The sequence below is a fragment of the Phyllostomus discolor genome, chromosome 10, assembly GCF_004126475.2.
Source record: "Phyllostomus discolor isolate MPI-MPIP mPhyDis1 chromosome 10, mPhyDis1.pri.v3, whole genome shotgun sequence".
NCBI lineage: Eukaryota > Metazoa > Chordata > Mammalia > Chiroptera > Phyllostomidae > Phyllostomus > Phyllostomus discolor.
The window spans coordinates 92,481,928-92,509,283 of record NC_040912.2 but is presented as its reverse complement, the minus strand read 5'-3'; the positions used below and the strand labels follow the sequence as shown (position 1 = coordinate 92,509,283).

The following is a 27,356-nucleotide window of genomic DNA, read 5'->3' as shown; positions in this document are numbered from 1 at the left end:
AAACCGGCCCGCCGTCCCTGGGTGCCGTGACTACTAGTCACACAAACAGTGTGGGTGTTTGGGCAATTCTCGGTACGGGCTGTGGCTCAGGAACTGTTTCATCAGCTCACAGTGCCAGTGTGACGACTGCATGTCCCCATGTCCTTGGATGGGCTCCACACCCGCCTCTCCCCAGTGCTGCTGGCTCACTCAGCTGGGGGGTGGACGCCCCGCGGCCCTCAGGACAGCGCCGGCCCGGCTCAGCCTGGCCGAGACTGATTGATGAGCTCCCCGTCCCTGCCCTCCCAGGCGCCTGCACAAGTCACTCTCGGTCACGGCAGAATCTGTCACCTTCAGGGTGCAAACAGGTGCAGAGGTATTAATCCTGGTCTGACTCGAAGCTCCAAGTTTCCGTAATTCTCTCATGTGTTTCCGTGGTGACGTTAACAGGTTCTAGAATGTAGTGAGAAAAAGATTGTTTTTTTCCTTAGTTAACAAGGGAGCGATAAATAATTTTTGAAAGCAAGGTACTTCCTTGTCCCAGCTTCTTGAATCAGAACTTTTTTTTGCTTATTTCTCTTTTATCTTTTCCATTTAAATGTATATTTTATATAATCAGTGTATACTATTACAATTTGCATTTTCACTGTCATATATCTTTTTTTTTTACTGCAACTTAGTCTTCATAATCATTCTATTGGGTACTTTTCTCGTTGGGACACCAGTATGAAACCATTTGGCTTTCGTCGGGAATGGGTATTTTTCCAGTTTCAGAACTGGAAACAGTGTCACATCGAACATCATTGGTTGGATTCCTGAATCCTGCTCCTGAAATTTCGGTCTGAGTAAATGATTCCACAGAGAACAAGCAAGCGCCCCCGACGCTCCGAGAGCGTGAATGTTTTAGTGACTCCTGACGCACGCCGTGGCTCCAGACACCCTGGCGGTTCTGGGCACCGCCAGCGGCTCGAGGCGGCAGCACAGTTACTGGTGCCGTGACTACAGAACACGGCTGAGTCAGCAGCTCTACGTGATGCTCTGAAGTTGCTTCGATTTGTGGTTTTTGGCTCCTCATGAAGTCGAACCATTTCCCCTGTTTGCTGTCTGTATGGAGAGACTCGTTTATAGCACTGGACGTTCAGCTTTTAATAAACCTTCTTAAAAATGTTTTAAAGATTTTAATGATTTATTTTGATGATCCTTCTTAAATTTTTTAAAAGATTTTATTTATTTACTTTTAGAGAGGGGAAGGGAGGGAGAAAGGGAGAAAAACATTGATATGTGGTTGCCTCTCACACGCCTCCTACTGGGGACCTGCCCCGCAACCCAGGCATGTGCCCTGACTGGGAATCGAACCGGCGACCCTCGGTCTGCAGGCCCACACTCAGTCCACTGAGCCACACCAGCCAGGGCACCTCTGATCCTCCTTTACCTGCCGTGGTTCCCGGGGCATTGGTCAGGAGGGTGGTTGCCGTGAGATAGCGCACGCAAATGTCGTCTGAACGGGGGCCAACCCGTGACAGGCACACGGGTGTTCGTGTCTGAAAGATATAAAAGTCCCACTGAATGGCACCTTTTGTACCTCTCCCCAGCCTCGGGGCCATGAGAAAGTGTGCTTGTTTGTTCTGTTAGTGAACATGTGAAAAACAAATTTTCACTTCAAGGAACCCATTAGAACTTCAGTGTTTTGAAGTGAACTAAGAATCATGTGTAGGAGAACTTAAACTCTGAAGTTTAATTCTTTTATATGGTTTTAATTGCTGTTTCAAGCTTCTGTTTACAAGAGTCTTTAGCTACAATAAGAAAACATTTTTTGAAGTTGTGTTGTTTCCCTTTCAAAAAATAATCCCCAGCCCCTACGTGCCTTTAAATGATACACAAGTACTTCTGCTGATGTTCATAAATTTGGTTATTTTTAGTTTATCAAACTTAGAAAACTTGATGTTGAAGATAACAGATAAGAGCTGGTTGGCTGTTTTTGCCGAAGGTATTTTTCCTCCTGACGTGTACACCTTAAACCATGTGCTTCTCTTCTCTGCCCTCAGGTTAAAAAGGCCTTCTTCGCCTTAGTAGCCAATGGCGTTCGAGCGGCGCCGCTGTGGGAGAGTAAAAAGCAAAGTTTTGTAGGTAAGCAGTGTGGCCTCAGAGAAAAATCTGGAACCTGAAAAGCACAAAGCCCAGGACATTTTAATGGGCGCTGGTTGGAATTCACCCTCGTAAACATGCTAGCAAATGAAAGAACATTCTTGCTTTTATGTGTCCAGGTGAGGTGGGGCCGCCAGTGAACTCAGATCCACTTCCCTGCTTTTATTGAGTTTCCTGCCTCTCGGGAGGATCTCGTGTGCCAGTTCCTGTGAGCCCAGGGCCAGGGTCCGAGGGGGAGGCCGTGGCTGGACGTCTGTCTGTCAGCCACCTTTGCTCACCTGGGTTCCCCCGCCCCGGCTTCCTCGTGGGCGAACACCTTTCGATGGGGCAGACGATGGGATGTAAAAGCGATCAGTCCCTTCTCTAAATACTGTTCCACTGTTGAGCACAGTGTGACTACAGAATCTAAACTCCGTGATTTCACATCTTGTCAGAGCAGATGGGGGTGTCGTCCCTGCCGGGGTGCGTCACATTAGGATAAAATGACCAGCCGGGTGCCTGCCTCCCCCTCTCGGTTACGGTTTCCTCTTTGTAGTCCTGGCCTCTGGCACATAGTAGGCACTTAACACGTAATGACTGGTAAGACGGGTTGTTTCCAAAATGCTTCCCAGGGAACAATCCAGGAGCCCCCAGAAGTATCACGTTGCTAGAGCTGCTGGAATACTTTATCTTATTTTAAAGTATTTTCAGTGATTTACATGTAGCTCCCATCCTGTGTGATGTTTTGTAACAGTCACTAAGTTCTCCCTCGCTGAGGTGCCCAATACTGTGATTAAACCCAGTTACCGCTGGATTAAATTGCAGCTGGATCTGTGCATCTTGGTTGGCTGTAGATGGTGAACAGATGAAGTGCCTTAAATGATGTGTCACACCGCGCTTGACACGCACACGCCCACACTTTTCCAGTCGCTGTCCCACGTTTGCCTGTCGTCTGAAATTTTCTTTCACGTTTCCAGGGTTTCCTCTTTAACATATAATTCTCTGTTCCAGGAATGCTAACGATTACAGATTTCATAAATATACTACATAGATACTATAAATCACCCATGGTAAGTACCAGAAACCCTCGTGTCCGTGATTGGAGCTGTGTCCTGTGAGGGTGTGTGAGGGTCGTATGTGTGGACAGTTGAAGATTTTTGTGGGTCTGGGGGTTTTTTGGTGCAGGGGTGGTGCCAGTGGTTGATTTTCCCCAAGTACGAGGTGCACAGGGGACCCCGTGTAAACCAGTCCTGCGTGTGGAGGTCGGAGAAGGTGGTCGGTATCCGGCCTTCAGGAGTCCCCAGGCCGGAGTGCTGTGCGCTTACTCAGGGCCTGGATCAGGGTGTCAGACTCATCTTCACTGGGGGACACATGAGCCTTGAGGTTTCCTTTGAAGGGCTGAGTGTAACTTTAGGACTGTGTAAGTGTAACTACTCCTTAACAGTTAAGCGGGAGCTGTGGGCTGCCGCTGGGTGGAAACAGGGTGCCGGGCAGACACTGGCCCTGTGTTTGCCGCCTGTGGCCTAGAGGGTCAGTGGGCTTCACTGAGTGTACGACCTCGAACAGCCAGATGGGCACACTGCAGTGTCGAGAGGCGGCCGGGGCCTGGCAGCGAAGGCGGCCCCCACGCCGGTCTCGTCTGGGTGCCCGCCCGCCCCCCCCCCCCCCCCCCCCCCCCCCCCCCCCCCCCCCCCCCCCCCCGCCCAGTGAGCGCGTGCACCAGGAGATGAGACTGACCCTCGCCATGGGACTTGCCCTCGTGGGCTGGCGATGGGAGGGCAGCTTCGTGCACTTACCCCAAAGTAAGTTACAACACGTTACAAAGTGTTACAACAAGAACGACAGGTATTCCGTTGTTTAAAGAAGTGAAAAGTAAAATTGAAGAAATTCCGTGTTGACACTCTCCCGCCAGTTGAAAATGGACTGCTCGTGGTTCGTTTCCGAGGCGGAACGCCCTGGTCCCCGGCCCACCTGTTGTTATAGGACAGGGTGTAGAAGCCCACATACGGCCCCAACTCCAGCGCCCCGACTTCCCGATTCTACCAGCGTGTCCGGGTTTTGGCTTTGTTGTTTTGGGGGGTTTTGTTTGTTTTGGCAAGGGTGGGAAAGGACAATATTGTATGCTGTTTCTTTAACTAGCACTATTTTGGGTACATGAAAGATAAAAGACAAGCCAGTTAATGCTGTTTTTACATGTAATAGTCAACATTGCCCAATAATTAAATTCCATCATAAAATGGGAAAATAAGTTTCCTCATAACGCATGCTCTTAGAAAAAAATTCCACCAAAGACCTGTAGTTATTCTGTATTCATCTCACCTGGTAGATCTGATTTCTTTAATGCCACCAATGCGGGCAAACACTGCTTTTCTTTATAATGGACATCTCCCTGCTTTGGGGCTTGCAGAATCACAGAGTTTGATTATTAAGTGGGTAGATTTTTATTAAGTGCGGCCAAACCCTGTCTAACAAAGCTGAGTAGTAGTCAATTAAATCAAAATGTCTAGAAACACAGTTGTATCTAAATTATACAACCCAGAGATTTTCTTAATTCTTGAGGATACACTTTTTTCCCTCCACATTTCACCTCATTTTCTAATTGTGTGCAGAAAAATGCTACTGTGAAAGCTGTGACTTATTTCACTTTCCACGTATTCATGGTTAGTGAAAACAACAATTGATTTTTACATATTGACCTTTTATCCTGTAAAATTCACTTAATAGTTCTAGGAACCTTTTCGTACATTTATTAGGATTTTTTTCAGTCAACCGTACCCATACCATTTATTGATAAGCCTTTTTGTCATAGCATTGTTGTACTGTCTTAGGTGTGGGTCTGTTGCTGGACTCTGTTCCGTTCCATTGTTCTCCTTGTCTGACCCTTGTACCATGATGTCTTGATGACTATTTAAAAAAAGATCCTTCTGATATTATTGAGAGTCTGTAGGTCAGTTTGGAGAGAATTGACACCTCAACACTCCTGAGGCTTGCCATCCATGAACGTAGTATTTTTCTTGCTTTATTGCATTGGCCAGCACCTCCAGTGCAGCACTGAAGTCAATGCAGACCTCGCCTTGTTGCCCGCTGCGGAGGGGAGCCGCTGTTCTGCTGTCTCTCCCCGCTCCGCCAGTGGGGGTTCCAGTTGCTCAGCTCAGACTCTGTTGTTGTCTAGGGTTTTTCCTCCAGTTTTTTCTGTCTGTGCTTCATTTCAGATATTTTCTTTAACTTCAGGGTCACTGTTCTCCTCCTCTGCCATATCTAATCTGTCCATTGTTTTTCCGATCAGATACTGTATTTTCTACTCTAGAAGTTTCTTTTTTCTTTTACTTTTCATTTTTCTTCTTGTTCATATCTGTAATTCTTTGAACATATCCGTTGTTTTAAAGTTCCCTGCTAACTTCATCATCTCTGTCTATTCTGGGCCTGATTCTGTTGGCTGATGTTTCTCTTATTTGCAGATCACATTTTCCTGCTTCTTGAAAATCTCATAGTTTCCAGTGGGTGCAGGACATTGTCAGCATGTCCTTGAATACCTGTGCTGTCTTCCATTCAAAAGTATTCGAGTTGTTTGGGCAGGCAGTGGACTGACTTGCAGGTCAGCTGGATGCTTTTGAGGTTTTTATTTTTTTTTTTAAGTTTTGTTGAGATATGATTCATATACCCTTTTTCCACCCATTTAAAGTATACAATTCATTGGTTTTTAGGATATTCACAGTTCTCTGCAACCATCACCACAGTCGATTTTAGAGCATTTTCGTTCCCCCGAAAAGTGACCCCACACACCTTAGCTGTAGCCCCCCGCACACAGCCCTCCATCTCCCCAGCCCCGGGCACCTCTGCTGATCCGCTTCCTGTGTCCATAGAGTTGCCTGTTCTGGGCATGTCTTACAAAGGGAGTCACCCAACATGTAGTAGCTCTTTGTGGCTGGCTTCCCCCACCTCGCACGACGTTCTCCGGGTTTCCTCCTGCCATAGCACTGGTCAGCACTCATTTCTTCTTACCCCCGAGCAGTCTTCTGCGGTGTGGGTGTACCACGTTCTACTTGTCCGTTCGCCAGTCGGTGGGCATGGGGATGGTGTCCCCCTTGTGTCTGCTGGGAATACGGTGCCGCGGACACTCGTGTACAAGTGTTTGTGAGGACCCGTGTCTGTATTCCCCTTGGGCGGCGTATGCCCGGGGGTGGGATGGACAGGTCCTGCGGTACCGTGGTTAGTTCTGTGAGGAGCTGCCGGGCTGGTCTCCAGCGGCTGTGCCACTTGGCACCCCCACCAGCGATGCAGGACGGTTTTGGGTTCTCCGGGTCCTCACCAGCACTTGTTACTGCCTGTCTTTCTGGTTACAGTCGTTCTTGCGGGTGTGGAGTGATAGCTTTTGGATTTACTTTGTGTCTTCCATGTGCTTCTGGGGGTCCGGGCTTTGTTAGGGTGCTGGTTTGGTTCTCTGCTTCCAGGAGCCCCCGCACTCCCCTGGTTGCTTCACGAGCACTTGCCCCTCTGCCTGGTCAGAGCGCAGACGCCCCTCGGCGTCGGTCTGGCCTGGCTTCACGTGCTTCCACGCTGCGTGTGCCCAGCCGAGCGTTCAGTGAGAAGAGCTCAGGAGTGCTGGGTGCAGCCCCGCTGCGTTACCTGGGCAGCTGCCTGCCCTGTGGAGCCCGGCCCATCCATTCCCGTGGGCTCGGACCTCCCAGCCCTTGCTGCCTGTCTCAGCTCAGCGAGGCTGCCCTGTTCTCGCGGCGTGGGGTCCGCAGGGGCCCCTGGAGAGGGTGTGCTGACCGGGGCTCGCCGTGTCCCCCTCCCTTCTCCCGGGGGTCCGAGTCTCGCCTGCTCGTCATCTGATGTCTGGAAAAAGTTGTTTTGTCTGTTTTTTCCTGTTTTCTAGTTGTGTTCAGCAGGAGACTAAGTGCGGCCCGTCTAATCCATCTTGGCTGATAGAGCGCTGGCGATACTTTAGCCGTACCTCCCTGCACTGTGTGTGGGGGGGGGGGGGGCGGCTGAGTGGGTTTCCCTGTCCATTGTAACTTACTACGGTCTATTTAGAGTGGATATTACATGTTTGGCATAAAACGTTAGTTCCATTAACTCTGCCCCTGCACTTCCCACCGTTCTGCAGAAAACCCCGCGGCCTGTGGGTCAGCGGCGCTGCTGGCGGTGGATTCTCTCCGGTTTTGTCTGTCTGACGGTGTCAGCGTTTCATCATCACTTTTGAAAGACAGTTTCGCTGTTTTACAGAAACTGAGTTAACATTTTTTCTTTAACACTGTAAGGATGTAATTTCATTGTCTTTTGACCTACCGCCCCCCACCCAATGTTTCTTCTATTTTAGAGTTTCTCTTTCTTTTTATTTTTATTTTTATTTTTTTATTTTTAAAGAGAGGAAAACATCAAATTGTGGTTCCACTTATTCATGCACTCATTGGTTGATTCCTGTGTGTGCCCTGACCGGGGATCAAACCCACAACACTGGCATATTAAGACGATGCTCTAACCAACTGAGCTACCCAGCCGGGGCAAGAGTTCCCCTTGAACTCTGGATTTTATGGATTTTAGCAGTGACGGTGATATGCCCATGTGTGGCTTCCTTTGTGTTCATCCTGCTGTAGGGATGTCGAGTTGGTGTGACCCTCTAAGTTGGTTTTTCATGTCATCGGGGAGGTTTTCGGCTGCTGCTCCTTCGAGCAGGTCTCTGTCTCATTCTCCCAGTCCTCTCTCCCCTGGGACCTCAGTGCACGTCTGTGAGACCGTGTCATGATGTGCCGCGGGTCACTGGGACTTTGGGGTCATTGACCTTCAGATCAGATCATCCGTGGGTCGGCCTTAAACTTGCTAATAATTCTTCCTCAGGTGATCCCCAGTCTTATTTTCAACCCTTGTTCCTGTTGAATCTTCAGTGAGATTGGGAATGTAAGCCTGAAATGAAGCTTCTTTGGGAATGTAGCGGCTTTGTAAAGTCTTCTGTGGCCGATTTTCCACAAAGTGGAAATGAAACTTTCAAACAACAACATTCACGTATATTTTGGAAGGAACTGCTCTTCGTAATGGCAGCCGAGGCTGCTGCCTTTCCGATCAAACACTGTTCTTTACACAAACGTGGGTCCTGGATGCCTTTCCTTTAACTGTTACATTTTGTGCACGGAGCAGCGGTTGCTGCTTCTCCACCTTCCTGCGGAGCCTCGTGGCGTGTTTTTCACACTCGGTGTGGGGGCTACTTCTTACTTGTCCTCTTTCTAACCTGATTCAGGAAGTCCTTCCTCTTCCTCCTCCAAATTCCTGCTGCAGATACGGTCTCGGGCGTGGCCTACAGGGGAGTCCCCTGTGGGACTTCCCTTCCTTGGGAATCTTAATCCACTTCCTTGACTTCGCTCTCTGTTCTTCCTCCTGAAGTTGGCCCGGGCCAGTGAAGTCCTGCTCTTTCAGAATCCTGTTCGAGCCTCACCTTAGTGACTGATGGGGGAGTCCCCTGTACTAGCCCCCCTCGGGCAGCGTGGGTCACTGAGTCAGGGCCTAAGTGACAACCTCGGGGCACCTTTCATTGTATCCTGATTAGTGGTAGCGCAGCGCTGCTCACCTGCGAGTGATCTGTACCCTGATTAGTGGCAGCGCAGCACTGCTCACCTGGGAGTGATCTGTACCCTGATTAGTGGAGTGCAGCGCTGCTCACCTGGGAGTGATCTGGATCCTGATTAGTGGAGTGCAGCGTTGCTCTGCCTCCACTGGTTCCTTACCCGACCTCTGTGCACCTCCAGCTCCCACGGCCCGTACTGAGCCCTTTGGAGAGTGGCCGAGCGTGTATCCTGTGTTCAGTGGTTGGTGGCACTTTTCTGTAGGACTGTACCCATGCCGCCTGCCCACTGGACTGGCCGCGTCGAGACGAGGCCCAGGTTTCCTGCCGCAGCGCCCTGACGTGCCCTGATGGAGTGCTGAGCTGAGGCCCAGCTGTGTTTTTGAAAGCGGAGGCTGCAGATGGTGGGGTGGGAGGGAGCTCCAGGGTAGGGAGCACCTGGCACGTGATCTCGGCCCCTCCAGAAGCTGACGGGGGGGGCATGGCTTTTTATCCCGCCCCTTAGGCAGGGAAACTCGTTCGGAGAGGTTCAGTAATTTGGCCAGGAATAGCAGCTGAGAAGTGGTAGAGCAGGTGTGGAGATTTGAGACAGCTGGAGACTCCAGGGGGCCTGCCGTGTGGGGGCCCTGTCCCCTCCCCCTTCGTGAAGAGAAGACAGGTGAGGCGGCAGCCCCAGGTGTGAGCCGACCCCACCGCTCCTTTCCGCTCAGGAATCAGCCAGCCGCCCTTTTAAATTAGCGACACTAGAAACCTTTCGAAGGAATGAGTGTGTATGTCTGTGTGTGTTTTAAAAGCTAAATGGGTCAGAAATGTTCAAGTTAAATCAACGAAAATACAGTAGGCTGGTTTACAACGTTTTGAATTACTAGAACATTTATCCTCAAAGAAACGCAGAGGATTCGTTTCTCACTTGTGGTTCCAGTATCGTTGGGTCTCCTTGATCATTTCCACCTGCCGGGTTATAGGACCGGAAGTAGTTAGGACAAGCAATGTCCTTACGTTGTATGGACATTTGTAAATACGAATTCTTACTTTCAGGTACAGATTTATGAATTAGAGGAACACAAGATTGAAACGTGGAGGGGTAAGTACCGTTGGGTGTTTAAAATCTTTTAATATCAGCAGAAATGCTCTACTGGGTGTTTAAAATATTTCTTAATTTCACAGACCCTTTTCTCTGCTTAGTGATAATTTACATTAATTAAAGCATATTTTTAAAAGATTTTATTTATTTTGGAGAGAGAGGGGAAGGGAGGGAGAATGAGAAGGGAGAGAAGCATCAATGTGTGCTTGCCTCTCGCACGTCCCCAGCTGGGGGCCTGGCCCGCAACCCAGGCATGTGCCCCGACCGGGAATCGAACCGGCGACCTTTCACTTTGCGGGACGATGCCCAACTCACTGAGCCACACCAGTCAGGCAGGGCAAACATTTATTTCTACCTTAGTTTCGATAGCCTGCCCTCCTGCCATGCATAGTGTCCATTCTGTGTGATAGAAGTCCATGGAGACCCTGTGGCAGCAGGTCTTAGTGAGGCCGGGAACGTGAGGCTGAGTAAGCTAACCAGCGCCCACGTCTCTGCCCGCCCCACCCCACCACCCGGGAGCCACCGTTTCAGTGAGAAGCATTACCCCCAAAAATAATTTGCCTGGGTACAGAAAATGCACCAAGGAGTGCCTGCCTGAGATGAACCAAGGCAAGGGCCTGTCCTTCTGTGAATTTACTCACCATTTCTTTACAAATCGGGAGAAACACGAACCAGTGGCCCTTGAGCTAGACAGCTGGGACCAGCTGACGGGACGCCAGCGTCCTGGTTGCCCCTGGTTGGTTGTGACCCTGGCGTTCACCCTTCGTGACCACAGCCCCGGGTTCTGAAATGGAGCCATTTTTAAACCCAAACTGCTCCCCTGGGGCGCTGCCCTGTGTCAGTGGGTCCGCTCAGCTGGGCTGGCGGGGAGGGGCGCCGCCTGCCGGCAGCAAGACAATACCGCAGACGGGGGTCTGGCAGGAACCAGAGCGGGAGCCTGTTCTGGGGAGTGGGGGTGGGGGAGGTGCTGGAGGGAAATTGAGGGACCCACTGAAGGCCAGTTGTGAGTTGAAAACTGAAATTTAGCTTCGTACTTCCCGTAATCCGCTTGGTTTGATAAGCAACCTTTGTGACTGGCCGGGAAATCTGAACATGTGTTAGGATTCTCCGAAGGGCTCAGGGACTTTTCATTAGAAACCTCTGAAGGGCTCGGGGACTTTTAATTCCGTGTGACCCAGAAGTCGCACTGAGCGATGTGTGACGGCTTCATCAACTCCGACTACACGGCGTCGGCGTTTAGTGGTCCGCGTCTCGGCCCTGCCTGTCCCGACGCGAAGGTACGGGGCAGGCAGACGCAGGTCTACAGCCGTGACTGTGCAACACCAAGTGTATGTTTATTAATTCTGCTTATTTGTTCCCAAAGCCCCCTGTTAGAGCAGGGGCGAGTCTCCATATGTGTCGACATTACAGGGCCGTTCGGTGGTGATGACAATAACGTCATACGTCCTCGAATGCCTTCTGTATAAAAGCCTCAGTACATTAATTGGCTGGTCTTTACAAAGATCATCTCCCCCAACTGGAAAGACCCCCAGGAGGCAGTGCGTTTGGAGCATCCCTTTGGTCACATGAAACCTAAGACCACTTAAAGGACGGAGTCTGCTGCGGCTTCTGGTTCATTCCTTAACTCAGGAAAACCAGTCCTACAGGGGGGCGCGGAGGCTGGTCTCCTGTGGGGGACGTGGCTGTGGGGTGACCTCTGCTGGCAGCGCCTCTGTCAGCTGCCTGGACTGACTTTCACAGCATCTCTCGTAGGACTCCTTGTTAAATATTCAGTTTTTCCACAAAGGCAATATCCTGAAAGCAGCTTGAAAGTTGTTTAAAATAGCCATAAATGTAACCAAGATGATAGTTTCTGCTAAGTTAAATTTGATGTGGGTTTTTAATCTAATTATCATCTGTAAATTGCAGGGTATCTTGATTTATGTAATCATTGCAAAGAACAAATGTGTTACTAATTACGTATTTTCTTTCTGTGAATGCAGAGCTCTATTTACAAGAAACATTTAAGCCTTTAGTGAATATATCTCCAGATGCAAGGTAAACCTGAGAAGTTTTTCCCCTTTGAACACCTTCCTTCAGATTCCTCTGTTTTGTTACCATGATGGGTTGGTTGGTGGATTTTTTTTTTAATCCAGATTAGGGCCAGCCCCCTTAATTCCACGTAGTAAACTCAGGAAAGCGAGAGACAGCAGAAACCCCAGCCACTGCTGCCGCAGGGGGTCGGCCATGGACCAGGGAGGCGGTCACACTCCACAGCCTGGAAACCCCGACCCCCTGCCGCGGACACCTGGCAGGGAGCGGGCTGGACCGGCGGGGCCCCAGGCCCTCCTCCCCCCAGTGAGAGCAGTCTGTGGGGAGCCGTGCCCAGGACTGTGCCGTAGAACACCTGCCCCGGTGGTTCCCACACACCCCTCAGTTGAAAAGTCAGTCTCTGTCAGACCCTGGTCCAAGGGGGTCCCAAGGGAGGGGCTGCACTCTCAGAAGTCTCCTAGCTGGTACATTATGATCCAAGCCTTCTGGGGCGGCTCTGGTTCACCTCCACGTCTGTACGAAAGCCTCCTTGACCCTGTAGGCTGCTAGCGCGAAAACGTGGGGTGTTGATTTGTAGTATTTCATGTCCAAGTCCCAACAGACAGGTGAAAAACACCCACCATGCCTCCTGGTGGGCGGTCCCAGGAGAGGCCAGCGGCCAGCCCGGGGCCCCACCGGCCACAGAAGCCACTCACGGGGTTCATTAGAGTTCCCAGGGCTCAGCGTCCCATCATTCCTCCCATGAAAGCCCTAAACGTGCTGCCGAGCAGCTGCTCGGGCCTCGCAGCTCGCAGTCGTGGTGGAGGCTGAGTAATGATGCAGCCTACGGGATGGGGGTGGGGGGAGTAACCCAAGTATTTACTGCGTGTGATCTCCAATGTAAGACTTTTCCAGAACACCGTTCCAAGTCGGTCAGCCCCTTGTGGCTGTAACAGGAAGCACTGAGAAGCCCTTTGAAAGCAGGGGTGGTCCGACGTTTTCACATTTTCCCCCTGAAAGCCTCCTAACCACTCTCATGGCTCTCCCCACAGCCTCTTCGACGCCGTATGCTCACTGATCAAAAATAAATCCACAGACTGCCCGTTATTGACCCCATCAGTGGGAATGCACTTTATATCCTCACCCACAAAAGAATCCTCAAGTTCCTCCAGCTCTTTGTAAGTACTTTCCAGCGTTCCTAAAGACTCGGTTGCCTGCCCTCGAACTACACCCACTCCGGTGCGCTGGGTGCGCTGGGTGCGCTGGGTCCCGTTGCCCTCAGGGGAAGCAATGGTCAGGGTCGGGGCCTCTGTCTCTCCCCTCGGCTTCTCGGCTCTTTCCTGTCTGAACTGCACGTTTGCAAAGCTGATTCCAGTTAAAAAGCCGGCACCCTTCTCAGGGCGAGTGTCAAAAGGACAAAACCGTTTGGGATCCTCTGTTTACGCGAGCCTCTTCTACCCCTAAAATAGGAGGGAAGGTGAAGCAGTCGGCCAGCCAGTCAGTCAGTCTGGGGAGGAGTGCTCCCCAAGGCGGATCGAGCCGGTGATTTATCACGACTTGTCGTCAGGCGCTTTAGTCCAACCTCACGGCCTTGGACGCACGCAGCCGCCACGGGCTGTCCCAGACACAGCTCGCTGTCCCGAACGGCGGCAGCGGGAGGGGAGCCCAAAGCCAACACAATTCCGGCAGGAGAATACCATGTTGGCCCAAATGGGGGCGGTGTCCCCTGCAGGGTCCCTGCTGCATTCCAAATGGGACAGTTTTGCAATCGTGCCAAACTTTAGACCCCGTTCGGTCAGCCGGTTTCAGGGAGGCCCGGAGGGACCAGAGCCTTCAAGCTCTTCCTCTTAATGGCAGGCGCTGAACTTGACTTTTTCCCTTGTAAGATCAGCTAGGACAGTGGGTGGCCTCATTTCACGGTGCCAAAGAGACCATTTGAAGAGTCTTTTTCTAAAAGAGTTTAACAGACTTTAAAAAGTGCATCCGATTAGCTCTCCCATTTGCCTCCCCACAGCTTCAGGCAAGGCCATGGCGTGGCCCTCTGGTGGGGGCGGGGAGGAGCCGGGCCCTCCTCCGCTGGGCCCACCACTGAGGGCGCAGTCCCTGGGGGCGGCTCCCACCCAGCACGCCAGCCCCACATCGAAATAGTTTCCGTGGGAAAATAACACTGTTCTCGTTAAAATTAATGATAAAAATGGTAGCAAGAAGAAGGGACATTTACCAAAAAAAAAGTGTGCGGTTCAGCAGAAAGACAGTCATGGAAGGAGGATCAGGGACGTGCGTGGGGAGGCGGTGGGCCAGACTTGGCCTTGCGTGGTCTGACGCCGCCGCCCTGGGTCTGAGCTGGAACGGCGCCGGGTGGGCATGAAAGGCCCACGGTCTCTCCCGTGGGTCCCCTGGAGAAAGCACTTGACAGCAACATTTACAGTGAGCCAGGCGCGTCCCGAGCACTTCCCTCCCGCGCTCAGTCCGAGCCTGGCCAGCGCTCGCTCTCTCTCGGGGGTTTCTGTCCCTCCTGTCTCGTGAGGGAGGAAGCCGGGGGAGGCTGGGTGGCTGCCTCCGTTCCCACGGGCATCTGACCAGCAGCCTGTCCCAGCCCCCCGACCCCGTGTACACGGGCACCCGGCTCCCCCGGTCCCCAGACCTGAAGTGACCGGGTTCCAGCCCCACCCCCACCCCACGGCTCTGCCGCCGCAGGGAAGGGGCAGCGGGGTGAGACCGGCCCGTGGCGTCTCTCTGTGTCCCGGGAAAAGTCGAGGGGGTCGCCCTGCCGGGACCGCCTCTTATTTGGGCCAACATGGTCATTCTGTTAGAACAGCCGGATAGCTAGAGGTGTTCAGCTCACAGTGCAGAGTTTTAAGGAAGTTTCAGAGCCTGGTTTTTACCGTTCTGAGGAAAAGGAGCGCTCCCCTCGGAGACAGCTCGCAGTCAGCCTCCGCGTGCAGGATGGAACCGGTGGCCCTGCCGTGGGCCAGGTGCCCTAATAGGTCTTTCTTTTTTTTTCTCTCTAATTTCTAGGAGTCTCATGATTTGAATATTGATGAACTCTTTGACTTGAACATTTTGTTTCTCCTAACTGTTCATCTTTTCCTGATAATTATAAGGTACACCAGGAGGATGGAATCGACTATACCCTTTCTAAAAGGTGGATTTTTGAAACCATAGACCTTATTTTGTTTTAGTCAAACGTGATCCTACACTTCTCTCTTCTGCCTTCTCCCTCCTCCTCTAAAACATCCGTGAAAAAAAAAAAGTTAACTTTTAAAGGTTCTTTTAATTCTGTGCGGTTGGCTTGTCCTTCATGCCTAGTAGACCAACATGGGAACCCCCCGCCCCCCCCCGCCCCCAGGGGGGAGAGTTCCGGATGTGGACGGAGGTGGGACGGTGTGAGGACGCGCTCAGCCACTAGGGGCGCCCTATCCAGCACGTGGGCTTGGAGACACGCGGGCTCTCAGTACGCGACCCAGCGAGGGCCGCAGGACCGGGGTTTCTCCAAGCGAATACTTAAGACCGGAGCGTTCTTGGTGGCTTCTGGGTTTTAGTTTCGAAAAAGGCCTGTTGTTCCCTTCCGTCCTCTTTCCCACTGGGTGCGGAGAAGGGGAAAACGCTACAGTGTTAGTGCTTGGCGGTACTTGACTAAGCCGTTACATATAACAGACGTGCACACTGGTGGGGACGGGAGAGCTCTTCACCCGGGGCGCTTCCGCATTCGTTCGGCGCCCAGGTGGACAGCTGGGGAAGGCTCACCTTAGTGTGTCGCACTAGTTTCTCATCGGTGTGGGCGTGTGGACTCGCGGAGGGGCCTGTGGAGCCTCTAGAGCCCTTGTCCTCCCTCCCCACCCCCCCATGCAGATGTCCGACATGCCAAAGCCGGCCTTCATGAAGCAGAACCTGGACGCGCTGGGCATCGGGACCTACCACAACATCGCCTTCATCCACCCGGACACGCCCATCATCAAGGCCCTGAGCGTGTTCGTGGAGCGACGGGTGTCCGCCCTGCCCGTCGTGGACGAGTCAGGTTCGTGCTCGTGCTGGAACAGGAACGACGGCGCATCTCAGGAGCGTCGGGTTGCTGTCCCACGGCCCAGGCTCCCGGGGGGGGCGGTTGGGGCCAGCCTTTCGGCGTCTCTGGGCCACTCCGGAGGAAGAAGAGTTGTCTGGGCCCCCCATTCAATACATTGTGACATGCGATCACAAAAACCTCATCGTGTTTTAAGTAAATTCACGATTGTGTGTTGGGCCGGATTCACAGCCACCCTGGGCCGCAGGCGGTCTGCAGGCTGGACACCCCGGCCCCAGCCTAGGTGCTAAGGGGAGGGAGCGGACATTTAAATCAGGTGGATAAAGCTCAACGCCGGGGGGGCACTCGGGATAGTAAGAATTATAAACTGGCTCGTTTTCACTAAGATGTACATTTACAGTTCATGCGCATTTAAAAATAGACACGTTTATTTTATTTAGTAATATGTAAATCTTAATCATTACCTAGTTACAACTAATTTTAAATGTGATTTTGTGCTCCTAAGACATTTTGCTAACATATATCTTCATTTTTAGGAAAAGTTGTGGATATTTATTCCAAATTTGATGTAATTGTAAGTATTCTCAATTTTGTTAGATCTGCCATCTCGAATGTGTTTATTTTTTTATATTTTTTTAAGATTTTATTTATTTAGAGAGAGGGGAAGGGAGGGAGAAAGAGACGGAGAGAAACATCAATGTGTGGTTGCTTCTTGAGCGCCCCCTACTGGGGACCTGGCCCGAAACCCAGGCATGTGCCCTGACTGGGAATCAAACCGGCGACCCTAGGTTTGCAGTCTGGCACTCAGTCCACTGAGCCATACCAGCCAGGGCTAGAATGTGTTTAAAACATTAAATAATCTGTTTTTGTAGTTTTCTGTAAATGATTTCTGGCTTTTTTGAGTGTAAAGATCTTATCAAGAGAATTCCATAGACTCCCCCTAGTGATTGTACTTCCAATATCCATCGGTGTAGCAAACACGTGATGTGTTAGTAGCACTTTATAACTCTCCCGTCTTTTCGGTGCGTGTGGTGTTTACCCGTCACTGCAGCGTGTGTGCGTGTATTTGGAAGGGTCATTCTTCTGTGCGGGGACATCAGTTATTCCCCCAATGGGCACGTGCCCAGTGCACACGAACTTGGTGTCATTGTTTGATGATTGGGGACAACTGTCCTAAAGGAGACAGCAAATGAATTAAATAGTGACGCGAAGTCCTACGTGAACCCCTGGTTTAACTCTGCTGGGTTGACTTCGGTGCTGCATCTTTCCGTGGGAAGCTTTCTCTCCTCGTTCATTTTACACGCACTCCCTGAGAATCCGCCTGTTTCCACGGAAGGGGACTGAAACTTCGGTAGCCCTGCCAGCCGTCTCAGAGCCTTCCGTTTCATCCCGTTTCATCCCGTTCTGCTTAACATAATAGACACCGAAACATACATGCACATGCTCATTGGAACGGCGGGGGGGCGGGCCTGCTCAGATTAGTCAGAACCCCGAGGGGCTCCCGGCGCGGGCCCCCCAGCCCTGTGGCGCTTCCCACCCAAGGTCAGCCCACCTCTGGAAAGGCTCTGTATTCAGGCGGGGAGCCGTGCAGGGTGAGGACGGCGGGGGGCTGGTGGGGGGATCTTTAGAGGGGCATGAGGTCAAGTTACCAGCACGGCTTCCTGATTAAGGTCCGCCGCCTGAGCCTTAATGTCGACCGGGAGGAGGAGGATAGCGCAGACGGCCTCGTGCAAGCTCCGCGTGCTGGGGGGCTGAACACACTCTCACGGGTTTAAAGTCGGGCTGTTTGACACACTTGCTCAGTTGGGTCCTTAGCTGGGTCACCTAAATGAAAGCGTGTGATTCCTCCTGTTGCCCTACCACAGAACCTTGCTGCTGAGAAAACGTACAACAACCTAGACATCACGGTGACCCAGGCGCTTCAGCACCGGTCCCAGTATTTCGAGGGCGTTGTCAAGTGCAATAAGCTGGAGATCCTGGAGACCATCGTGGACAGAATAGTGCGAGCCGAGGTGAGTGAGACGGCTGTGCCGGGCTCCTTGCTCCCCACCCCCGCCTCTGCCCCCAAGGTTCCTTCCTCCCCACCCCCGCCTCTGCCCCCCAGGCCGCACAAGCCCCAGCCAGTGAGTGATGGGTGCCCCGGGGTTGGGAATCTCAGGACGGCCCATGGGGCTGCCATCAGGTCCACTGGGACAGTGCCATCTCCCAGTGCCAGAACCCAGCGTGTTACTGGCACATAGTAGGTTTTCTCTAAATGCTCACTAAATGGGATTTTTAAGTCCTGATACCATAGTTGGATCGGGTGAACTGGTAAGCTACTCCCATGGTGTAAAAAAGGCCTCCTGGAGGACACCCAAGTCCCGGGAGCTTTAAGTTCCCTTTGGGTATTTATGAACGGAAAGCTAAAGATGCTCAGTTACATGGTTTTAACAAAGCAAATGGTAAAATGTACTCTGATTTTTTAAGTAAAAGTACAAATTCTCTCTTCCCACTGGTACTTCTGTCTCCTGATTCAGGCGAACAGTACATGTCTGGTGACCTCGTCTCCTGACCCACACCCCCTGCTCCATCCCATCCACGACCCGCTCAACCCCACAGGGTTGCCCGGTGTGCCGCCTAACTCGCGCAGCCCAGGGCGAGCGAGGTCATTTCACAGCACACCGAACTCGGCATGCCCACCCCTAAACCTTTATTTTTTCCTCCTCGGTAGGCAAGGAGAGAAGTACCCCATCCCTCACTGTTCAGGGCTGAAGGGTGCAGCTGTGCCCCTCCCGGGACACGCCCTGATTGGGCAGAATCAGCCCCTCTGATCAGTGTGCTGGATGCTTGCTCCGGCAGAACGCACGAACACGGCCCAGGAAGCAGAGTGCCCTGTTGTTCCTTGGACTAATGACGGGCAGCCGACTTGCTTTCCGCCCGCTTCCCGTGAAGGAGGGCGCCGTGCTCCCTCTTGGGAGGAAGCCGTCAGGAGCCCACCCAGCCCCGTGCCCTCTGCACGCTGACAAGCCCCGCCCTCTGCTGGCCTCTGCGGAGGTGACGCCCCACCCAGCCTCACCTGCCGGGGCTACTGACGGGGGTCCCTGGGACCTCAATAGGAAGTCTTTCCTCCTTCTACTGAATGTAGCACCGTCACTCCTTGTTTTGCAAAGGAGTTTAATTGACTTAGGAATATGTCATTTTATGAAGGTCCTTAGAATTGTGTGCCTTTTGAAGGTTATCAGCAGAAATAGGTCAGGGATCCCTCCTATTTGTAAGCAGAGTGGACATGCAGATGGTGGCATCCTTTATGATGAGTAAAAATCATGTTGTAAAGCTCATTAAACATCGCCAGGAAGGAAGGATCAAACAATAGGTAACAAAGAACTTTGAGGACCTATTTTGAGTCAGGGTCAGATAGCTAAAGAGCTGTAAAAAACTTTGAGGAACAAACTTACTTCTTGCTTGGACTCTTATCAGTTAACTGAGAGCATTCTAAACAAAGCAGGTTTCACAGGATTTTACACATTCCTTCTTAGGCCTGATCACCTGGGGAACCCGCCCTTTCCAGCACAGGGCTGCACCACCCTCTGTCATTGTTTCAGGCTTAGGTGGAGCAAGGGAAGTAAAGCAGCCAAGAGATTAGATTTTCTCGCAGACAGTGAGGACTCAGGCTATGTCAAAGCCGAGGGGCGAGGGTCCATCACCCCCTTTTGCTGTGGCCCCCAAAGTCCTTCCCTGGGGCCTCCCACGTGATTGTGCCTGTCTTAGGTCATTCCCCCCTTGGGGGATCTCACCCGTCACTGGCTAACCAACCAAGCCTTGGGGGCCAGGCAGGGTGAAGTAAAAGGAGCAGAAGCAGCATTCCTGCCAGGGAGATAAGCTTTTGTCTCCTTGGTGGCTTATGGTCCAAGGTCATTCCCTCAGCCTTAGCCTTGGCGGGGTTACAGCTTCTGATACCAGGCAGGGCGGTTCCCAACAGGTAGCTGGCTGGTTTTTGAAGTTCATCTGGTGAAAAACTGAAATTTCATTACAATATGAAGCAGGTCATCGAGGAGAGTAAAGATGCAGTCAATCAGTTTCTCAAGTTAACCATCCTGGCTTTTTTTCTTCATTAAAATAATTCCTTTCACCAGATGACTTGTTGGTGAGGAACCAGGACCAGTTTTTAGCTTCAATGTATTAGATAGTTCAGTAGGAGAAGGGCATGAAGTATCAGCAATGATTCGGTTTATTCGTATGACCTAAGTGTCACCCTGGCTTTCAGATATCTCAGAGAAGGGACGTTCGTAGAGTCTAGACCCAACCACAGAGGACAAGAAAATACTCTCAGCGGTCATGTCTGTCTAGTAGGACTCGTTCTCCAGGTGAGAGGGCTTCCCCTTGACCTTCAGCAGCTCAAGAGATAGGTAACGTTAACGGGATGTGGACCTCTGTCCTAGAGGTGAACCGTTATTTTACCTTACGGTTATTAAATGTGTAGTTCTGTCATAGGGTTCTTGGAGAACCCAAGTTTTTTAGAGAAACATATAAAAGAAATATATGCTGATCAGTGTGAGAAAGATGACCGTGATTTTTTTTTAGCCCAAAGCAAGCTAGGGTATCCAGACCATCACCGAAAGCGTCGCTGCATACAAACTGGAGACCACGCCAAGGTGGCGGCAGCTGGGGGGAACCTGAAGTCGCCCCTCCCACAGGCACCCTCAAATGTACACCCTCGGGTGCACGACAGGCCTGTCTGGAAAGTATCCGGCCATGTGCCATGAAACACAGAGGCGTTTACTGAAGGAGGTGCCGGATACATCGCACACAGGACAATGACGTCTCAGTCCCCTTCAGAGCAGGCACCTTGGGGCCTCACACAGTTCTCCCGGTCACCCTCGGCTACCCTGTCATGTTTTCCTGAATCTCATCAACAGTCTTAAATCTCTCCCCTTTCAAAGGTGATTTTAGTTTTGGGAAAACCCAGAAGTCGCAGGGTGCCAAATCTGGGCTGTAGGGGGGCTGAGTCACCTGGGCAATTTGATGTTTCAGCAAAAAACTCTGCAGGAGACGTGATGCCTGAGTGGACACATTGTTGAGATGAAGCTGCCCGTCACCAGTTGCCCGAGGCTGCGGCCTTCTGAGTCATCCCGATAGTTTCCACAGAGGAACGTTCAAGCCTAACATAAAATTCGACACAGATTTGTTGCTCTACGTGCTCAATTTGAATGTGGTGACCACGCAGTGCACATGCTCACTCGGTGGTGTCTGCTGCCCCCACTGACCAGTACAGTGAAGTCGTCATTGTTCACACGTACCCATTCCGGTCCACTCTCCTTGGCTGCCAGGTTACGTGGATGTTGCACAAACTGCTCTCGTTATATTAACAACGGCTGGACTTTTCCTGGACAGACCTGGTACACGAGGTCCGCATACAGAGCAGCTTCCGCACAGCAGGCGAGAGCCGGGGCGCGAATAGAGGAGGCCGGGAGATGGCAGCGGCTCTCCAGGGTCGGGGGACTCGTGAGCACCTCTGCTCGCACCCCCGTCCACCCGATACCCAGGTGCTCTGGCCCACCTGTGAGAGCATCATAGCACATCCTCACGCACGTGCCCAGAGCCCATTTCAGCCCCCCAGAAAGGGAGCACGCAGCATCAACCAGGCGTCCCCACATGCCCCCGGCCCCCCTGCCCAGAGCCCCTCCAGGCCGGCAGGCCCAGCGCCAGGTGCCGGAGGTGCCCGCCAGAACCACCTGGCGCACGGCTTGCCCGGAGGTCACGGCCGCTTTTCTAAGGCTGAGAAAGCGCGCCGTTTTGTGTAATTCATGTAAGCAAACACAGAAAGTCACACAAAATGAAAAGAGAGAAGACTCTCTCCAATGAGGCCAGAAGAAAAACAACCTGAGGAAACGGAGATACGTCATTTCTCTGATAAAGAGACGGCCGTGAGGGTGCTCACCAGACTTGAGAGTGGAACAGAAGAACTTCAACAAGGAGTTGGCGTAATAAGGAAGTAAGCAGAGCTGAAGAACGCAATCACTGAAGTGAAAAACACTCTGGAGGGAAGGACCCAGCCACAGATTAGCTGCTGCAGAAGACGGGAGTGGGAACTGGGGAGACAGACTAGTGGAGGTCAACCAATCAGAAGAGCAAAAAAGAAAATAAGTTTTTTTAAATAAGGGCAATTTAAGGAGGCTCAGGGGAAATAGCGAGCACAAAGGCATTCACATTACAGGGATCACAGAAGAAGAAAGGGAAAGGAACCGAAACTTGATTTGAAGAAATGATGGCTGAAAACTCCTAACCTGGCAAAGGAAACAGACACCCCGGCCCGGGAAGCACAGAGAGGCCCACACCAAGTCTTGTAATCAAAACGGGGAAAGCGAGAGATGAAGAGACAATGTTTAAGCAGCAAGAGGAAAACAGCTAGTTGCATGCAAAGGAAACCCATAAGGCTATGTATGTCCCTGGCTGGTGGGACTCAGTAGGTTGGGTGTCATCCCACAGATCAAAAGGTCGTGGGTTCGATTCCCGGTCAAGGCGCATGCCTAGGTTGCAGGTTTGGGCCCCTGCCAAACGTGTATGAGAGGCAACCAATTAATCCATATCTCTCTCTCTCTCTTTTTCTCTCTCAGTCTCTCTCCCCCTACCCTTTTTCTTCCCCTCCCCGCTCTCAAAAATAAATAAATTTTTTTAAATAGTCAAGCAAATCAGCATTGCATGTGAACATTAGCACCAAAGAGTTTTATGTGGTTCTGTACTGTTTCTCTCTCTCTCACGTGTGGGCTGCAGTCATTGTAAAGCATACGAAAGGCAGCATTTTTCTATTTTCCCTTTTAAAATTCTGTATTTCAGCGTGCTCACACGGCCCGCTTGTCTCGTTTGCAGGTCCATCGGCTGGTGGTGGTGAACGAAGCCGACAGCATCGTGGGCATCATTTCCCTGTCGGACATCCTGCAGGCGCTGATCCTCACGCCGCCAGGTACTGCGGCCTGTTTCCAACCTTCTCCCGCTGGGACGGAGGAGCGGGTGCAGCCCGCCGCCGGGTGTGCCCCGCAGGGCGGCCTTCCACGCCTCCCTCCGTGAACCTCTATCATGTTCCCTGTGGCTGTGAGGTTCTGCTCTTCCCCTTGGGTGAGGGAGAGAAGTCTATAGACAGCATTCTGACAGCCTATCTCTGCCCAGCTGTGCCCAAACTATCAAGGATTCATTGCCAAGTTCATCATAACTTTTTCCATTAAAAAGCTAAGACCTCCTCAGTTTTTAGTTTTAGGGCTACTAACTGGAAAACACGAGGGAAAGTCTTTGGGCTCTAACTGTTGGAATCCTCACCTACACCTCAGAAAGAAAAGAAGCTGTCTGGTGTTTGAGTGTATAAAACAAAAGACCACAACACAACTTTTCCCATGAACAGCGTGTGGAAGCTACACGAACTACCACACAGCATCGATGGCTAAGCTCATTTTCACCAGGCTTACTTGGAGCCTGCCCAGGGGTCACAGCCAGGAGCCTGTGGAGGGGCGGAGGGAGGGAGGGAGGAGCTGGCGTGTCTCCTCTGGGGGGCGGCCGACGGGTCCTAGAACCGGCAGCTCTCCCTGATTTCCTTTTTTCCCTCCTCCCCTCCCTTCCCCGAGTGCACAGGCCACACAGACCAGGGCCAAGGCCAAGACCAAGGCCAAGATGGGAGACTAACTCACGTGCACTTTGAACTCTTGGAAGTTAAACATTACAGTGTGTGTACTATGGTATTGATTTTTCTTCTGTCCGGAAGTCAGGCTAGCTAAGACTGGTTTTCACAGCTGACCTATCACCCAAAGATCCCCACCCTGCAGGAGCGCCCGCCGCCACCGAGTGGGGACACCAGGGCTGTCCCCGCAGGCCCGCAGGGACCCACAGGCCCGGAGGGAGCGCACCTGGGCCTGGTCAGAAGGGCGCCCTGCGGGCCCCGCCCACAGCTTCCGAAGCCGGAACTGGACTCGAGACCCGGCGGGTCACTTTAACATTTCAGATAGTAGAGAACGTGAAACTCATGATGATCTTTATAATCATGAAATGCTGCTGCAGGGACTCAGCGAATGTGAGATTGTTCCTAGCATTATGTCATAACCTGAAATCGGCGGGAATCCAGACATCTGTGAGCAGAACGGGTGGTTTCGTTCCGTTCATCCAGGGGAACGCTACACACGCTGACCCCGACACGCCGCAGTACGGGCGGTGGGCGGCCCCCCAGACAGCGTCCGGCCAGGGGCAGGCCCAGCCCAGAGGGGACAGTTACAGATAACCGAACAGCTCCTTCCTGCACGGCAGGAGGAGGCCTCCTCTCGGGGCAGAACTGCCCATGCAGGCCCAGAACCCGGCACCTTCAGGAAAAGACTCCCCTTTCCGGGCTGGCCCCGGGCCAGGGCGCACCACTGTCCCTGTGGAGTCAGGTCTCACCTGTCCCTGTGGCCGAGGTGCTCTGTGTGCCCCAAACTCGGAGCACACGAGTCACGGGTTCTGACGTCACTTTGACCCTTCCCCTCTTCCGACAGGTGCCAAACAGAAGGAGCCGGACGCTGAATGACCGCGGGACGGGAGCGCCCTTACCGGACTTGAGCGAAGGCTCTGGGTCACGCTTTGCCTCACCCACACTGACCACCACAGGAGAGAGCAAGAGGGCCGAGGACGTGTGTCAGGGCTTAGCGATGCGTGTTCTTTCCAGTGATGTTGCAACTAAGCGTTTAAAAAAAAAAAAAAGATTGTGTGTGTTGGAAGAGTCGGGCCCGCATCGTCAAGGCTGTCTGCGGGCCTCTGTCTGAGAGATTTCAGATGCCGTACGTCTAATTAAAGTGCGCTGTGTCCTGAAACGTTTATCACTTTTTTTTTCTGAGAATCCACTGGTATGGGGACAGGTAACATGACAGACATAAGGCGAGCGTGTGGCATGTTCAGACCTAGTGCCTTCTGTCAGGACAGCGACACGTCCCCGCTCCTGCCGGGGACCGCGTGTGTGTGTGCGAAACGACACGGCTGGCGTGTGTGAGTCCTTGAGCCTTCACCAAACCAGTTTCTTTTTCGTTAGATTTGTCAAGCACTTGTACCCTGAGCATAAACCATGACTTTATAAGATTCCGAGGACAGTTTTCCGTTGAAGTGTTCCGGACTGTAGCGCGAGCGAGACTGCTGCACAAGAGCTTTATTTATTTTCCCTTCCCTGCGATTTTTGTACGCGTCTTTCGGGGGTGAGCATCACCGTGCCCGCGGATAAACCGCCGGGGGGGGTCTTTTTCCACGGCAAGTGGCCCATTATTTAAGTCTGGGCCTGGCGAGGACGGTGACTTCTCAGACAGCCGCCGGGTCTGCAGCGCTGGAGTTGGAAGGGCGGGCGTGCAAACCCAGCCTGGAGGCAGGTGGCGGGTCCGAGCAGACCAGGTGCCGGGAAGAGGTGTGTGTTTCCTTGTGTGTTGAAATGTTAACCCGTGCTGTCTGGGTGACCGCCGGCGCGGTCGCTTCTGTAAATCTGATGGTGGCAAACACAGGATTGTCACGGGAGTGAAGAGAAACACAGCGTGGCTGAGTGTACGTGCTCCGGAAATGTTCGCACTGTACATATGAGTGTAGTTGTTTTGTTTTGTTTTGGGGTTTGTTTTTTTTTCCAGATTGAAAAATTAAAATAAATCTTACTATCTACCATTTTGTGAAAGTAGTTCTTTACCATGTTTCATCACACATTTATTAAAATTCCATATGCCGTGCCCCACTGAAGCCATTCCTCCCCCCAAAAAGGAGAATGTGAATTCTCACATCCGTCTTCCATCATCGAGCAGTTGCGGGGGGAGCCTTAATGACTGGATTCCTCAACGTAACACCCCTCCATTGTTAAATAGAACGCGTCTAGTTTAACGCTGTCGTGCGGACTTTCTTGTGCTCGGATGTCAGTTTTTTCATTCCTAGTCGGCCAGATACAAAAGCACATGTCCCCCCATCCAAACAGCAGTGGTTGGGACTTAGGCCGGTGGACTGCTTGGGAGAAGGGGACAGAGTCACCAAGCTGCTGAAACCATGCAGTTTTGAGACAAAGCGTCTTCTCGGCCGGCCCCTTGTCTGTGAAGCCACACAAGTGCCCAGGGGACAGGGCACGGGGTCGGGCTGTGTATCTGCTGCCCCCGAAAGAGTCTGGGTGGGGCCACTTGCAGAGAAATGTGTCCTCATTTTCCCTCCCCGAAGGGCGCCAGTGCGGCTCTGACCCTCCCTGAGAGGCCCTCTGAGAGGCTCGGAGTCCTGTGGGTCCGTCACGCACACCAGGGTTTGGAGCAGACCTGTGAGTGTCGCCCCGCCTGGCCCTTAGACGGCCACTATCAAAGGCCCCTTGGCCTCTGCTGCCGTCCGGGTCCACGTCTGTTCCCCGGGGGTCAGTGTGCTGCTCGGCACCCTCCTGGGAACAAAGCACGTGGCACACGAAGAAGTCCAGGTGAAAGGCTTCTAAGGGAAAGGCCTAACCAGGGTATCCAACCTTTGGACACCTTCCAGTGGAGTCTCTGGGCCCCACTGGAAGAAGAAGAGTTGTCTTGGGCCGCAAATGAAATACACAAACACCAATGGAAAAAAGTGTCTCATGATGTTTCAAGTAAATGTATGGTTTTGGGTGGGGTTGCATTCAGAGCCACCCCAGGCCACAGGTTGGACACCCCTGGGGATGGTTCGAGAGGGAAGCCCGCCCCCTGGAAACCCTGGCTAGGCCTCAGGTGTTTTCTCACCCTCCTCACCGTGATACCCACCAGGGCCTGTGGGCAGTGGGCTCACTGGGCACCTGTGGCGCCCCCAGCAGGGACTCTGGTGGCCCTCGCACCCAGGAGGAGCTGCGGGCATCTCAAAGGGCTGCTGTGAACAAACATGAGTGATGACCAAACCCAGGGGCGTTCCGGAAACACCACACCTGCCCCAGCGATGGAGGGCGTCCGTTCTGTGTTGCAGGCTGCTCTGGCTGACACAACATGTATCCAACTCATCTCACGTCTTAGAGTGTTTTTCTCTGAGGCACATTTGCATGAGCAGTCCCCTTAAACAACTGTTTCTTAACCAGGGGACATCTGACCCTGGGGGGCAGTTGTCACCCTTGGGGGCAGGAAGAGGGGCCTGGCATCTAGGTGGGTAGAGGCCGAGGATGCTGCAAAACCACCCACACGGCACAGAGCAGCCTCTGAACCCACAGTATCCAGCTGGAGGTACTTAATGTTGCAGTTAGGAACCTGCCCTAAACAATTAGAATGTTAAGGGTATATATTTCCACTTAACGTTTGTTACTTTCTAACTGACTCCACGCTTCTTTGGAGAAAAACTCAGCCCGAAGACTTTCTGGAAAAAGCAACAATGGACACATCCACCCACAAATAAGCACAGTCTATCTGACCTCCGCAAATTCCCTTCAAAGCGTTTCACCGGAGAGGGAACTCGCCTTTGCATAATGGCGCTGTCGGGAGAAAATTCCTGCCCATGGGGGAATGCTCAGAAAGTGGATTTTACTCATTTTACTCTCACAAATCTGAAACACACTCCCTGTTTTTCACATAAAAGTCCCCACAATGCTGGCATAGTTCTAAGTCCACGTGTAGGCCATGCTCGAAGCACCTTCACACGGAGCC

At 52.2% G+C, this 27,356-nt stretch overlaps 1 protein-coding gene across 1 annotated transcript in view; it reads left to right on the top strand.

Moving 5' to 3' along the window:
• The window catches only part of PRKAG2 (protein kinase AMP-activated non-catalytic subunit gamma 2), a 178,945-nt gene extending 154,489 nt beyond the window's left edge, over positions 1-24,456 (top strand). Inside the window, 11 exon segments of the mRNA XM_028525536.2 lie at positions 2,025-2,106; positions 3,115-3,173; positions 9,701-9,746; positions 11,729-11,783; positions 12,809-12,843; positions 12,846-12,934; positions 15,609-15,774; positions 16,314-16,351; positions 17,643-17,789; positions 22,624-22,717; positions 24,267-24,456. Coding sequence (XP_028381337.2) covers positions 2,025-2,106; positions 3,115-3,173; positions 9,701-9,746; positions 11,729-11,783; positions 12,809-12,843; positions 12,846-12,934; positions 15,609-15,774; positions 16,314-16,351; positions 17,643-17,789; positions 22,624-22,717; positions 24,267-24,298 — 843 coding nt within the window. The 3' untranslated portion in view covers positions 24,299-24,456.
• Positions 24,457-27,356: the final 2,900 nt, after the last annotated feature.